General features: G+C 37.4%; 1 protein-coding gene across 1 annotated transcript; it reads left to right on the forward strand.

The window, feature by feature from the left end:
- Window positions 1–1,876: 1,876 nt before the first annotated feature.
- cusr (Copper-only SOD repeat protein) lies at window positions 1,877–16,961 on the forward strand. The gene is made up of 10 exons (XM_041982151.1): window positions 1,877–2,078; window positions 5,342–7,415; window positions 8,064–8,163; window positions 8,719–8,796; window positions 9,365–9,469; window positions 10,985–11,117; window positions 11,264–11,378; window positions 13,992–14,116; window positions 15,284–15,364; window positions 16,566–16,961. The coding sequence occupies exons 1-10, from the start codon at window positions 1,994–1,996 to the stop codon at window positions 16,655–16,657; spliced, it is 2,988 nt and encodes a 995-aa protein (XP_041838085.1). The 5' UTR covers window positions 1,877–1,993; the 3' UTR covers window positions 16,658–16,961.
- The last annotated feature ends 13 nt before the right edge of the window (window positions 16,962–16,974 follow it).

The following is a 16,974-nucleotide window of genomic DNA, read 5'->3' on the forward strand; positions in this document are numbered from 1 at the left end:
TGTTTCAAACATGCAACTCACAGTTACAAAGAAATGCAAGAAGTAGAACTACAGACAGAACCAGAGAAATGGTCCTAGTGTGATCTTTTCTTTTTTTAAATATGTGTTCAAACATAGCTATTCACAAAAAGTCTTTGTTATTGGGAATCTCTCTAAATCCCCTTCAGCCTTCATACAACCACATTTCAAAACCAGATGAATCACAGATCTGAAACAGAAGAAAGAAGGTTTTTACATCTGAGTACAATGTCAGTACATGGTCTCTTTTGATGACTATGTGGTAAAAGCCCTGGTCCATTTATTTATTCATTTATTTATCTATCCTTATTTAGTGGTAGTTGAGGGGGGACTGGTGGAAAGTCTGTTTACTTGCATAAGGCAACTAAATTACCGCAACACTACAATTAAAAATCTTGCCATGATTTGAACCACGTTTGGCTGCTCCTTCAAAAACGTAAGTGGAAAGCACACAAATATTGTACAGTAAGCTGAGAGGTGGTACCTATCAACATAGAAGCTTAAACATGAAATATTTTATGATATATTCATCTGAAAACTCATGGATATGGATGCCAGTGTAATGTCATGGAAAGTAATCTGCATGGCGCCAGGTGTCCCAAACTTTTACATCCACTCAACTAAAATTATCCATTCTGATGGAAGAAGCATGTGTTGACTTAAAAAAAAACACAGAAATATAATTAACGGTGTCAAGGACGGAAAAGGGATCCATTTTTAAAGTGTACTCTGTGACATGGATAGCAACTCATAAAAAAACAATCATCTAAAAGAGCAATGAATCTTTTTTGTGTGACAAGGACAAGTCATGCAGCAACACATGCCACGTGAAGGACCTCAGCCCTTCACAGGCCCTGCAGGACCATCTGAATAGCATTGTGGCCTACCACAAACAGACAATATAATCACCGGTATTCTTAGAGCAGTTACTATTTTCCCCCATTCTTTTTTTAAAACCTCCTCACCTTCGTCATGAGCACAGCTGAAAAATACTTTGTGAAGACAAAGAGGAAGCCAAGTCAGAGTAAAGTCTAAAAGGAGGTAAAAAAAAAAACATCAAATGAGGAACCATGGCCACCAGCTGGAAAATAGTGAGCCTGAGAGATTCCTCTGGTTGCCCACTTCTATTCTTTTAAACTTCTTTGTTTCTCTCAGCTTATTTATGCCACCACTGAAAAGTTGGTTATTTTAATGTAACAGGAGAACTCTGATTGCTTCTTTTCATTTAGCAAATTTTTTACAGTTTAATTATTTTCAGTTGTAAACATGTAATGTTTTATTTATGCTTCTTTTGCTCAAGATCTTCATTGGTCATTGGGTGTTTATCAGTCTGATTTTCTAACAGGTGTATTTAGAGGGAGTTGAATTATTTGATTTAAAAATGTTGTATTTTCTGGTGTTTGTCATTTTAAACCTGCTGTTGTTGAAGTCTAATTGTATCTGGCCAAGATGAAGCTAATAAGTAAATCTAGAGGATATAAGTTCATCTTCAGCTCAACCAACAGAAGAAGTTTGATTTTTCTTGATCCAATCTGAATATTAACTACAAGGAGTTATCAGAACTCGCTACAGAGAGAGAATAATAGGAAAGGAGAAGATAAACTCTCCGATCAACACCTGCTTTTCTTGAAAGATTCCATTTCAGCTGAGCAGGTTGTAATCACCTCTCCAAATCCAGGCTATTTCTTTTCTTCTCACCCCCTTTCTTCCACATGTGTGACACTGTTACCCTGCTGGCCAATCACAAGCAGTCACAGAAGAATGGGGGGGGGGGGGGGGGGGGGGGGGGGGGGGACAGGGAGGCTGCACACTACTTAAAAACCCGTCACACATGCTTTACTGTTGGAGGACACTCTCAGGCACAAACACACAACCTCTTAGACATTTTGCTCCTCTGAGCATCTTATGCTGCAGCTGACTTGTTTCCCTCCTCCCTACTCAGGATTTTTATAACTGTAGAGGAAATCTGATTGAAATGCACCTTTTATTTTTGCCGTGTGTCTTGCACACATCTGCCAACATGTGCCTTCTCACAGCTACCCTTCTGCTTCTTGCAATTGGTGAGTATTTTTTGTTGTTGTTTTCTTGTCAAGTCACAGACACCATGCATAAGCTATGGTCTCAACTGTCTAAAATGTTTATAATTTGATTTTAAACCCTCTGAGTTTTTACCACTCTGGTTAACAATTTAATCGTTTATTAAGAATGACTGTCATTTTTCACTTTGGTCACAATCAGAAACTTGTGGTTTAAAACAAACAGGTTACCATAATGTTTAACTGACATCTCGTAAATCATTGGCTCAGTTTTCCTGATGAAAGCCAAGCAGGGCGCATCTTTCCCTGTGACTCTAGTAAATTGAGAAAAGGTTTGAAACTTATTTGTAATATAACATAGAACACCATTTCTAACATGTTGCAGCTGCATAAAAAGCAATTATTCATAAACCTCTGGATTTGTCAGCACTTGTTATTGACTCTTGTTTTGCACAACCAATCAAGAGATTTGGGAAATACTGGAAAATAACATTATACCAAAACAACACAGGAGCTGCTAAGCCTCTGTTCTCATGAATGGGGGTTGTCTTCTTTGACAGCAACATCTGAGCTTCAAATATCTGGTTTTCTTTTAATTTAATCCCAGTCCTCAGTCCTCCACTGTATTAAAACATAGCCATAAATTCTTGACTAAAAATTGATTTTCATTTTATTTTCCTGAAGTTGAAATTCTACTATAAAAAAAAGAAAAAACTCAATCATTACACCACAATGCTTGCCACCATATAAATGATAGTTATCCAGGTGGGTAGTCATGAGGTGAAAGTAAAATTTCCACAATTTCCATTTTCATTCACACCTTAAATGTTCTGCAGATGGTAAGTTGCAGCTAGAATATTTTTAGCAAGAACAGGAACTATGAGGTGCAACCCCATTTTAACAGTATTTGTTTTATTTTTAAGCAACTGTGCCATGTTGTAGGCAATATGAATATATTTTGTCAATATTATTAGACAAGTTGAGGTGGTTTATTTGTAGTTTGCACCAGCAGAAATCCTGTTCACACACTTTAATAAAGTTTTGCACAAGATACCATAAAACATTAAATGATCAGATGGGATTTAGTAGTAGCATCAGATTTCAGGTTGTTTGCACCAGATTATGACTAGCATTTTGTTTGCAGACTACAGCTATAGAATGCAAATAGTAAAATATAATGTTAAGAAGTTGATGAAATATAACAACTGCCTCTGAACAGTATGTGGAGTGGAAAGGAGGCCATGCTGCACTTTAAACTGTGGAGAATCAGTTGAGAGGATTCATCAGCTACTGCAGCTACTTGGTTATTTACACAATGCAGTTTCCTTTCTAGGTTTATAAACCAAAAGGTTTTTGGAGCTAAAATAGGAAAAGATTGTTGCACCAACACAAGACCCCTGTAGCAACAAATCATCCATGGTGTCATTTTTCTTTTATCTGCCAATGGTCACAAATTTTTAGCAAAAATAAAACATTCACACCAAATAAATAAAAGAATCAGTTATAACTGGTTAAAACAAGCCATGGGAATTCACTTTGAACTGCTTCTGTATTTTCCTATTCTTCTATTTTATTATTATTATGTGGTTTATCATTTTTTCTTGTAATTGATTTGACACTTTTCTAAAGGTTCCTGGGAAAATAACTTTCAATTACTGAGATTGAAAATGCTGTTTTTGATTTTCTTGATGCTCTTTTTGTGTTCACTTTCATTGCTTTATCTTTTGTAGGTCTGCTATAATCCTTTTTAAATATATATAAAATAGCTTTTTAAATTCCTTTGTTATGTCCAATGGGTCTTTGTTGTGTGCTCATTTCTGACCTTTTTATTTAACTTGCGCTTGAAATCCCACCACACCTAGTTGTTACTGCAACTTTGCTTTAAATACTTGTCAAAAGCTTGTTCTCAGCGAGTGAACCAATTTTCTGTTATTTTTTTGCTAAAACCTAAAACCTTATATTTTAAAGTGACACTTGGAAAGTGGTTCATTTAATATCTTAAAGTTTTTTCATACAAGTTTTCTTTTATCTTTTACAGCCACAAAGGCCAAAATGAATTTGGCTGTCAAAGTTGGAATATTTGGATGAGTTCCACTGAACCACAAAGCTAGGCTAAATAAAACTTCTGGGTTTTGCATTGCTGGCAAAACATGAACACATTTGTGAAAGTACCAAAAAGCAAATAGAGATTAACAACAGAGATTTCAGCTACCAAAAAAGAAAATATGAGGCATATCTTGCCCTTGGCATGACCAGGTCAAGTAATGCTAACAATAAGTAATGGTTAATGAAGAGTAATGTAAAGGTAATGTGTGTTGTATGTCTCAAGGTATTAGCATCTCACAGTATGAAGCTAAACAATGATAACAAAATTGGGAACGTCTGATCCTGAACACAAAGAAAAGTCTGTTGATTACTTTAGAAATAAACAACTCAACTGTCGCATATAGCAGAGTTGTTTTACTGAAGCAGCATCTGTTTCATCGAAAACTCAACTCACGTGAAGTAGTTTCCTTTTGGTCACAAAAGTTTTGAAAGCTGCATTTCTGTACCTGTGTGTCATTTGTTTTATAGTCTTTTATATCACTATGTTTTTCTTTGTTTGGGCAAAATGAGCGAGTTTTATGTCGTCTAAAGCCTGGATGTTTCTCCTTAGGCCAGATAGCTGAGGTGTTAGTGATACTGCCTTGGCAATGTGAATCTAGTGTTTAATTGAGAGCTGCTTGTTTGTCAGTTGAGTTTACAAAAGAAAAAAAAGCCATTCTGGAGGCTGTCTTACTCTGTAATTTGTAAAAAATATTTATCAAAGAGGGTAGTGCAAATACAAATATGAGTAAACTGATGTGAATACCTATAAGAGCATTACTGCATAGACATTTATTTTGTAGTAGAGAATAAATGGTCATTTGTCATGTGCTCAAGTGTGATTTCTGAGTGGAAACAAAAGACAAGCCTATAGGAATAATGTTTATAAGTAACATATATGTAAAACAGTACAGTTTAGATTTTGTGGTGCATGCTTTTTATTACTTTCTTCATGAATGTTTGACAAAAAAAAGCTGTTATCACATTCATCTGAGAAACTCCCTGACTTGTTAAAAACTCATTAACATACATGTAGGTACAAGCATAAGTGTATGCTACTTTGGAAATCAGCTGTGGGCCAGTTTTCAACTTGCACAAGAGTTCTGAGGAAATCTGCAAATATGCAGAAACTCAAATTCTTATCTTATTCAATATCAGCCGTGTTCATTGACAGTTTGGCTCCTCCTTGTTTTTCTTTTCAGATTCTATTTCATGTGCTTCGTTTCTGGCGTCTCTGAACATGGGAGGGGTCATAGGGGAGGTGCAGTTTGATTCTATATCCCAAACAACCACTGTCCAAGTGTCTGGTGCTGGATCCTGTGGGGCAGTTAACTTTTCCCTAAGCGAGTTCCCTGTTATGTACGGCCACTTTGCCCAGCCCTGTTCAGAAGCAAACATCGGCTCAAGCATCTTCACGTTCACGGCAGATCCTACCTCAATATCCACCATAAACACGCCACACCTTTACAAACACAGAGCAAACCTGGATGATTTCTCTCTGTCTTTGCAGACATGTAATGGGACCAAAGTATGCACAACTGTAAGTCAAGGTCAGACGACACTGACTCAACAGGCCAGGTTCACAGAATCCATTGTAGGTAACATCTATATACGTTTGAACCAAGAGAATACCAACCCCAGGATTCTTGCTGATGTAATGACAGTCGGTCAGACAAGTGTCTCACAAACCAACATCACTCTCTATGGATCAACAAGTACAGCTGCAAGCTGTAATGCTCTTCTTAAACACTTAGAGCCCTCAGCCTTGACAAGTCTGGGTGTCATAAAGGTTGGACATCCAATTCATCTTCAGAAGTCTCGTTTAGACCTTGATACCGTTAATGAGACATATAGGTTTCTTCTCTTCAGCATCAGATCAAGTTACATGTGCGCTCAGATATATAACGTATCTGAGAAACTGGTGGGAGCTGTTGTGAACATGAGAGGAATCAAAGGTTACTTCAGTTTTCATCAGGCTTCTCCTTTTGATGTGACAACGTTTAGCATGAATCTTGCAAACTTACAAAGCAGAGTTGGCCCTTACCATGTCCATGAATATCCTGTCCCTGCAGTCAGGTCAAACCTGTGTTCAAATGATAATGTGGGGGGCCACTGGAATCCATTTGCAATCAACAAAAATGACTTAGCATATCCAAAAGTGCCTGGCTCATCGCATGACAAGTATGAAATGGGTGACCTCAGTGCCAAGCATATGTCTCTGGCAGATAGAAATGAGGTGAATGTCTCGTTCACTGACTTCAATCTCCCTCTGTTTGGACAAAACAGCATTGTAGGCCGCTCGGTTGTGATTCACCAACCAGATGGTGCAAGGTTTGTATGCGCCCGCATTGGTTATCCCGGTGAAGTGATGACAGGCAGAGCGATATTTCAGGGCCTGGTTGTTGGTGAGATCAGGTTTACCCAGCTGGTGAACAATCCTCTGTCAGATGTATCCATTTTTGTAGATCTGTCATACGGAAATTCAACAATGTCACCAACCAGAAACCACAACTGGCATGTTCACATGTACCCCATTAGCTCGGAGAGGGATGATGATAAAGGGCGCTGCAGCACAACAGGAAGTCATTGGAACCCCTATAACATCAGCACAAGTGACAGCAGCTATGCCATGCAGTGCAGCCCATCTAGTCCCTTGTGTTGTGAGGCAGGAGACCTCTCAGGCAAACACAGTACCATTAATATTGATACTAGAGTAGGAGGAGTGGATGCAAAAAAGTTTTTCACTGATGTGACCTCTTGGTTGCTCATGCCAGGCATTATTGGCCGTTCTGTGGTCATCCATGAATCAGCAAAGGGAGAGCCAAGGATTGCTTGTGCTAATGTGACTATGGTTCGAGCCACCAAAGCTAGCTTAAGAAACTGGTTTGGTCCCGGGTCGTGCAGTGGTCAGGTAAAATTCTCCCAAGTTGTCCCACAAGGCCCCATAACTATAAATGTAGACCTGATAAACCTGCATTCCTCATCTGGAGGTTACCATGTTCACATGTTGCCCCTCAAATCTGGCAGCACTGAACCCTGCTCAAATGCAGACATCCTAGGCCACTTCAACCCATTAATGTGGAACACATCAAAGTCCCCCTCACCTGGAGAAGGCACTGTGGACCAGTATGAGATAGGAGACATCAGTGGAAAGTTTGGAATGCTTACTGGAAGAAATGACTTTAAAGCAGTCTACGAGGACTCAGACATGTCACTTACTGGACCCTACAGCATTGTGGGAAGGTCTCTGGTAGTTCATCATGCCAATGGATCTAGGTGAGAATGCGCACACACATACACACAAACACACACATACTGTATATACATATACATATACATATACAAATGTGTGTGTATACATAGACATAGACAACCACCTGAAAACCTCAAACAAAAAGAGTGCCAAATGCTTTCACATTGTTTGTCATTTCAGATTGAGCGGAAGGTTTCAGGTGAAATCAGTTCAGACTACTTAGAGGCATATTAATTTTAAATCACGTTATTTTTTATGTTAGAAAGAAATAAACAAAGATAACAATTTGTCAAAATGAAAGTGGAAAGGCAATAAAATAGTTCACAAACAATACTCTTCCAAAACAAAAGTGGGAGCTTTTGTCTTTTTAACAATACATCTTACAAAATAGAAGGAAATGTATAAAGCAAATGGCCACGCCTGAACCTGAGCAGTTTAACAGCTGCAGACATTGTGAGTCTATCCAGGGCAACAGTGTAGAGTATCACAGATTAAGTCAAGTCCTCCCAACGTTTTGTGTTGTAAGACACATATAATATTCTTCATTCAGAGACAGTGACTCAGCAAAAATGGGGTGATGGAAAAATCCATTAGTGTTAAATCTGCAGGATTTGGATGTGTTTGCTCATCTTGAGTCTGTATGTCTGTGTGTATTTGTGTTTTCTCTCCAGAATAAGGTGTGCTGACATCTCAGCAGAAACCAATCCTGATGGTCAATGGACCACTGCTAAAGCTGTTTTCAGTGGTGGGGTGACTGGGACGGTCTGGCTGGTAACCAACCAATTTATTCACTTCGCACAATCACTGAATTATATCCTGCATACTGTATACAATGTTGTAGATGAATTGCACATGAATCGAGTCTTTCTTGCTAACTAATTTGAAACCAAGCTGCCACAAAAACATGACAGCGTATTTTTGCTGGGCAGACAGTATGATGGCTGTAGGAAGAAGGGAAGAAATCATCAGCTTAGCTTAGCATTCATCTGCTTGCTAATGGTACATGCATGCTCCCTGATCTATGAGGCTCTCCATAGGAACAGCTGTCTCTGTCAGCTCCCCTCCAGACGCCCCCATACTGAGCCCTGCTCCACATCTATGGATGAAAGATTGTGAGCTTATAAAATATCTTACAAACCATCAATGAGAAAAAAACATACTAATTTGTTGCCGGTCAACAATATGACTAATTTTGCTCAGGCAAACTAAGGAAGAGACTCATAAAAGAATGTTTGAAACTACTACAAGGGTTTGACAACAAGCATTCAGCTCAGTCTGCCTTATTTTCCTAGCAACATTAAACACTTTGATTTTTCCTACTTCCAGCGCCAGCAGATGTTTCCTGATGGAAGTAGAAGTGATGTTTCACTTGAGGTGAATCTCCAGTCATCTGCAAGTGAAAATGTAAGTGCAGCTCCAGACAGCATAATAAAAGAATGATTATTGACACAAAGGAATCTTAAAATATAAAAAAGGAAAACAGTGACAAAATAATAAATCAGAGATGGGTCGTCATTAACTTCAAATCAAGATTAATTTTCATGTTGCATGTGGCAGCGAAACCTGGAAAGAAAACCTATGATGAAATTTCATGTGATAGATGACACAACTGATTAGCTAAGTGTGCAGGGAGGAAAATATAATGGAGAATAACACGGAAAATAATCAGGAAGTAAGAGAGTACCTCACATAGAAACACAGCATTTAAGTGACAAGCTGGTGGCATGAAGTAGTTTCATTATCACACAAAGAGACAAATTATTATGGTACAAACTGATTTGAGAACCCAAATATTAATTTACATCTAACAAAATAAATATTTATTACTAAATACAGTAAGATGAGGATTGTGAAAATGATCTCTGTTATTATGTGATTGTCTTAGCATTTCCATGTGGGACAAACCAATAATCACATTTAAGGATGCAGAAAAACATTCATGCTCATACTTGTATTTTACACTGGCTTGCAGATATCTGCGGTATCCTTGTTCATCACAAACAACAGAGTGGATGCCAATGACAGCCTGTGCAATGATGTGGGAAGCACATTTAATCCCTTCAACATGGAATCAGTGGTGAGACCAGCTGTTGTCATTTGGTTTTGTTGTTGCTGGTTTTTCTGAAAGATGTTGATACATCTATAGATACAAATTTCCCATTGGGATGCCATAACATAAAGTATTAAAAAGAAATGAGCCAAACAGCAGAGAAAAAAAATATTGATATTGTGGTAAAATTTTAAATAAACAGAAGAAACGTATGATGGTAGCTGATTCACATTTTAGTCTTAAATATTTTGGCATATTAGTTCTCAGTTGTGAATCTGTAGCATGTGACTTTTCTTCTAACTGGTTATCGTTCTGTTTTATTTGTATATTAATGGACTGCATTTACAAAGTGCTTTTCTGGCTTGCTTTCTAAGTTTTTTTTTTTGTTTGTTTTTTTTTTTTTTTGTCTGTTTGATTGTTTTTGTTTACTGTGTAAAAGTTTTTTTTGTGCTATGGAGCCTCCTGGGACTGAAAGAAGTAAAAGGCAGCATTTATGTGTCGATCTTGAAAGCACTCTATAACCAACATACACTGGAGTGATGTGGTGTGCAGTACACACACAATGAGGACAGACTCCAAGTGATGGAGAAGACTTTATATCTAGGATGTTAAACCCTTAAAATGTTATTTGATATTAGATGTCTTGCTTCATTTGAGAACAAGCCTCAAGGTTAATGCCATCCAAGCCAATATATTATCTAATGAAGAAATACTGACAATGGATATGAGAGTGGAAGGTAGCTAAGATAAAAACCTTAAAAAATGTCCTTTTTAAATATTCGCAATAGGTGTAATGGAGTAAAGCACAATCAAAGTACTTTTTACATGCTACTTTAATCCTATCATTATTAAGTTTTATTGTTTTTTCATACATTTTGTACTGTTTTACGTTTCATTTACTCAGGTTCTGTACAACTGAGCCAAAGTAAATACTTGCAAAGTGCTAAAACTTGGATTGCAGCTGCTTGACTTCAAATACCTTTAAGAAAGGCAGGATCAGATTAACTAAGTACACTGTCTAAAAGAGTCACAACAGTGTTGAAAAATAGGAAAAATGATCTTTTATTAGCTTTTATCAAGAAGAATATGTTGTAATCCAAATAAATTTTTGATTTTATGATTATAAATTGTCATCTAGCGTATGCACTAGAGTTAATATAAGAGAAAACCTGTTCAAGGTATGGAAACTTCTATGGGTATAAACAAGACTTTTGTTGACTTTTTATGTGACCAGTTGTGATTTTTTTAAATGTTTTTTTTTTGTTTTTTTTTTAAATCATTCAGTTAATCAATTCATTATAGATATTATGTATACTGTGGCAATACTGCTTATTCCATCAATATGCTTCATTGCTACATGAACAAATCTGGAACTCAATTTTAATTCTGTATAAACGGAAAATATAAATTATTCTTTGAGCTCATATTTCTAACTCATGGAGCACACCCCTGATCAGATGACATGCATGAGCAGTTATAATTATTAGACCAATATTATGATTTATGGATTTAGAACACACTTTCTTGTCTTTCTCTCCTCAGAGCTCCAGTTGTTCATTAGAAACCCCCCTGAGTTGTGTTGTGGGTGAAATATCAACACGACATGGCGCTGTCAGCCTCACTGAAAGACATCTTTACACTGACAGCATTATCCAGCTCTCTGGAGACAACACAGGTAAATACAGGTGAATGGCAGTGGTAAAGATTGAATAAAACTTTATCAACTCCAGTTAAGCCTCATTCCTTCCTCCACTAAACAAAAAGAAGAAGTCCTTATGTTTTAAGCTTGTAGTTGATAGTTTGTCTGTTCTGTGTTTTTAGTTGTTCACAGATCGCTCGTGTTAAAAAATGGCAACAACACCACAGCATGTGCTACAATCCTCCCAGAATCCCCGTCAGCAGAGCAGCTGTTTCCCAGTGTGACTAATTTCAACCGGTGAGTATAATGAAAAATGCATGATTCAATTTTTATCTCAATCTCATCTTAAGTGGACCTGTCCATTAAAGGTCACTACAGAGCTTCAGTCTATACACCTACAAACCACCAACCAGGCCAGAAATCTGGGTGTATTGATGAACTCAGACCTTAACTTTGAAAAACACATGAAGGGAATTACAAAATCAGCCTACTATCACCTTAAGAATATATCAAAAGATCTGATTTCTCAACAGGACCTGGAAAAACTAGTCCATGATTTCATCTTTAGTCAGCTTGATTATTGTAACAGTGTTTTTACAGGTCTACCTAAAAGTCAATTAGACACCTGCAACTTATTCAGAACTCTGCTGCTCGAGTCCTCACTAAGACCAAGAAAGTGGACCACATCAGTCCAGCTCTGAGGTCTTTACACTGGCTGCCTGTTCGTCAGAGAATAGACTTCAAAGTTCTGCTGCTGGTCTAAAAAGCTCTGAATGTTTTAGGACCAAAATACATCAGTGACCTCTTTACCCAGTATGAACCTACCAGACCCCTCAGGTCATCTGGATCTAGTTTCTTATCAGTTCCCAGAGTCAGAACCAGACATGGAGAAGCTGCATTCAGCTTCTATGCTCCACATGTCTGGAATAAACTCCCAGAAAGCCTCAGATCAGCCGAAACACCCAGTTTATTAAAATCTAGGTTAAAGACCCACCTGTTCTCTGCTGCATTCAATAATTTTTATTATAATAAAGTCTGCATCTGTTTCTTTTAAGTTTGAATTTTAAAACTTTATCATGTTTTAATACAGTTTTATCCAATGTTCTTTCTTTTTTCTTTTTCTTTTGTTTTTAACGTTAAATTATGCTTCTTATTTTCTGTAAAGCATTTTGAATTAGTGCTGGACGATATGAACCAAATTTTATATCTTAATATTTTTTTTTACCTGAATCACGATATACAATATATATCTCAATATATTTGTTTTTGTCAAGTAACCAAAGAGACAGTTCTAATTTACAGCCTTCAGCCTTTAACTAAAATTAAAACATCCATGTATCCATCCATCCATCCATCCATCCATCCATCCATCCATCCATTATCTGCCGCTTATCCGGAGTCGGGTCGCGGGGGCAGCTGCCTAAGTAGGGAAAACCAAACTTCCCTCTCCCCGGCCACATTCACCAGCTCATCCAGGGGGATCCCAAGGCTTTCCCAGGCCAGCCAAGAGATGTAGTCCATGCAATGTGTCCTGGGTCTTCCCCGGGGCCTCTTTCCGGTGGGACGTGCCCGAAACACCTCACCAGGGAGGCGTCCAGGAGGCATCCTGACCAGATGCCCTAGCCACCTCATCTGGCTCCTCTCAATGCGGAGGAGCAGCGACTCTACTCTGAGCTCCTCCAGGATCACCAAGCTTCTCGCCCTATCTCTAAGGGAGAGCCCGGCTACCCAGCAGAGAAAATTAATTTCGGCCGCTTGTATTTGTGATGTTATTCTTTCAGTCACTAACCACAGCTCGTGACCATAGGTGAGGGTAGGAACGTAGATCGACCGGTAAATCGAGAACTTTGTCTTTTGGCTCAGCTCCCTCTTCACCACGACAGACCGATGCAGCATCTGCATAATTGCAGACGCCGCACCAATCCGCCTGTCGATCTCCCGCTCCATCCTTCCCTCACTCGTGAACAAGACCTCGTTAAAATTAAAACAGTTGACAGAAAATTAACATAGCTTTATAGCAAATGAAATGCTCCTAAAACAAAATTAATGAAAAATACTTTTCAATGACCATAACAAAACTACAGCTGTGCAAAATGCAAAAGAAAAAATCTCGATATAAACAATATTCCCTCATTCTATATCGCGTCTGATAAAGTCTCGATATATTTGAAAATCTTGATGTGTTGCCCAGCCCTACTTTGAATCACCATTGCATTGAATTGTACTATACAAACAACCTTGCCTTGCCCAATACTCAGTTAGTGGGGTATTAGACAGCAGTTTCAGAGGAACTGAAATTGTAATGAAAAAAATTACTATCAACATATAATCAACATGTATTGTTATTACCATGTAATGCATCCAGTATTAAATTCATACAATAAATCATTCTCCCTGCGCATGCTACTGTACATTGTTGAAAGATAATTATGCCATCAATCTAAAAAGTTTTAAAGTAGGCATAACAACTGCTGACACATTATTTTAATTTTAGCTTAAGTGATTTTCTCGGACTGTGGTGATATGGGTGACTTGCAACCAATCATGTGCAATAGCAGACAAGAAGCAGACATGATCCGACAGTCTGAAGAGTAGAGACAGGTGGAGTTTAAAATGTATGTGCAATAGTGTTTTTATACCAAATATAATGATACTTAATAGTATTCTTGGAAGTTAAGACTTAATGTAATGTATAACATTGGCACCAATTACAGCTTAAATCATTGCTGAATATGGCAGAATTGAGTAACAGTAAATGATGAGCTGTTTTATTGCTAGAAAAAACAGCTCTAATGGCTGAGCTGAGCCAAATGATCCACCATAATCCCTATCATCTTGGTTTGAGTAGTTATCCGTAGGTATTTTCTGTTGTGTGAAGCCAATGCAAACTCTTTGTTTCTTTATGTACAGATTTGACTTCCGTCGGAGGGTTGCCGAAGTCCTGCAGATGGAAATGGCAAGAATTACCATCTTGCCCGGCTCTCCCCGTTCTGTAGCAGGTGGAAAATGCCAGCAAGTCAACTTTGCAGTGTCAGGTAAAGCAGAAAAAAGTTATATCCCTTATGAACACAATGTAATTCACAACAACAAGAAATATGAGAATGTTGAACTGAGGAAGACAGAAGCTAGCATTCATCTTCCATTTTCTATTTGTGGTTTACATTGTTTATAGTAATATAACATAACTCAACAACATAACTCAACTACAATGCAGAGGAGTTATAATAAAGTTTTTTATGGTCATTGTGCATTGTGGGACTACTGGCAACAATTTAGCTTAATTCACTGAATTTACTTTGGTTAAGTGACGTAAGTTTGGAGGCATGTGTTAACTCATTTTACCTCAGAATAGAAGGTCTCATATTCAGGTCTTTTAAAAATCATTTAACTGTTATGGATCCCTGTCCATAACAATAGATATAATGTTGTAAGTCTAAACTCCTAGGAAAATATCAACAAAGACTTGGATGGGTGAAAGGGAAGAAAAACAAATAAATGTCAGAAAACAGGTTGTGTTGAAATCACCAACGTATAAAAGTTTTTCTGTCTGAAAAAATACAAAAGTATCACATTTTATGCTGTAAGTCTATAAATGCCTCCAGGCCTTTAGTGCAGAACTGGGCAAGTTGTGACTCAGGACAATGAACAATTACAGGCATTGAAAATCTTTAGAAAACCTGAAAAATTGCTCAGTAACCTGATGCCAGAGTTGAGTGTCTGCTCGTCTCACGTTCTGTCCCTTCCTCTTTCCCAGGGGGGAAACAGAGAGGTATCTATAGAAAGGTTTCACATAATTTAGCACAGGGGAGGCAATTATATCCTCAGACGCCTCCCACAAGGTGAAAAGTGTACTACTGCTGCAATGTTACCTCAGAAGGATCCTATAAATGAGAGGAACACAGAGAAAGGTACAATCAGTCACATGCAGAGTGCATCTGAAAGCTTTTGATGTAGGTAGATTTAATTAAAAAGCTCCTACTTTATAGGTTCTTCATATTCAGTCTGCTTGAAATTCAAATACTAGCATTTAAACAGTTGCACATCTTTCTGTGCAACAAGGGAGAGTAATCAGGGTTTTGACAGATAAAAAGTTCAAATAGTCTTTTATCTTGCCACTTTAGCAAATAGAAAAACATCAGCATTTGCAGAAAGTACTGACTCAGTCAGCCTGTAATTAAAAATTGCCACATTGTATCTTAAAGGGAATGTCAGCACGGAAATGCTGAGGTGTGTGAAAACCAATGAGACGATGGGCAAATTCAAAGAGTCTACCTCCTGTACAAGTAAGTTTACTCCATCACGTACTCATATCATGGTCAGCTGCTCATATACTGAGTTAAAGAAGGACAAGATTTAGACACAGTTTGGTGAGAAAATGTTTAGACTTTTTATGACTCAGCAGACAACAGTGTTTTGGAGAGATAGAGACTTGTTACAGATATTTACACTAGACTGTCAAAAAACCTGCTGGTCAGTTGATTATAATATAATATAATATTATTTCTTAACTGACATTTGTTTTTCAGCTTTGATCTTGATTGGGTCAATAGTAGGAAAAAAAGAAAACAAATGCAGATTTATATGCCTTTCCACCCAGTACAAGCTGCTGGAGTGCTATTTGCAGTCTGAGTTTATAAGTTCAAAATCCAAAATCACCATCAATGACATGGTCATACATATTTTCATTGCTTAAAATAATAACTACAAACAACATCTAACAAAACTCTGTTTAGGTTGGAATGTATGAATAATATAGAAGAAAGCACATAAATATTTCCCCAAATCTAGAGTTAAAGGTATGTGTTGCATTTGATCTTATAAATATTGTACTTTTGACTCTTGTGTGAGATTCCTGTTTCCTTTTACTCCACCTCTCATACATCATTTCACATTTAAACATGAACTGTTAACACCCAGGCAAGGAAAGTCAGCATGCCCTTTAACTTAAACAATGTTGTTTGTTTATAACATTAAAAATGAATCATATGAGCCTTCTCTAAACGAGCACTCTTTAGTTGTACGGACATCCCAGATCTAAATAAACAGCAGTAACTACAACTCAATTTGAATTGCACTTGCTTCATTAAACCACTTATTCCTCATAAGGCAGTTTGTGTGGGGTCACATTGTTTAAGAAATATAAGAATATGCATGCATTATTCATGCTTGTATGTTTTTTTGGATTCAACATCGTAATTCCCATCAGGAGACTCGTGAATTATTTGTCATTTAATTCATATAATTTCACACAAGTTTGTATGTTGCAAATCCAATAATAATATAAGTCCCAATTTACAATAAATAAAAATACAATCCATTTCTGGTTCTTAAGAGTACCTTACATGAGCACTTTTTACCAGTTAAATATCTTTAGAGGGGGTCTGGATAATCTTAGTGTCTAAAAGTACCTTATATTCAACCAGAAACTCTTCAGTTTTAGTTTTAGTCCTATCTTGAATAACCTGTCTGATCTGATGCCCCCAGGAAATGCAGGGCTGCTGGTCGTGCCAAGAACTTTCCTTCTAGGCTTGATGTTTGCTGCCACTTGCCTGCTGCCATCCATAACGTCTTTATAGTTCAGAGGCTCAGCCATGCTGTGCACCATCAGTTGATCCTCCTGTTGTAAAACTGTGAATATGTTCATGAAATATTGCCCATTAAAGCAAATAATGATGATACTCTGTAAAAATAAATTAATGAACACACAAAAATCTTCCAAATTTATATTAAACTTTTTATGTTTACCAATTTATGTGACAAGCACCTGTTGATTGTGTTCTTTTTCTATAAAATCTTTTTTTAACTATTGTTCTTATGTTTATTAATTTGTTTGGAATTTAATGTGTGTTTTTAAGACTCCAGACATTTTTCTTCTTGTTGTATGCATTATCAC

The sequence above is a fragment of the Melanotaenia boesemani genome, chromosome 4 (assembly GCF_017639745.1).
Source record: "Melanotaenia boesemani isolate fMelBoe1 chromosome 4, fMelBoe1.pri, whole genome shotgun sequence".
In the NCBI taxonomy this organism is placed as follows: domain Eukaryota; kingdom Metazoa; phylum Chordata; class Actinopteri; order Atheriniformes; family Melanotaeniidae; genus Melanotaenia; species Melanotaenia boesemani.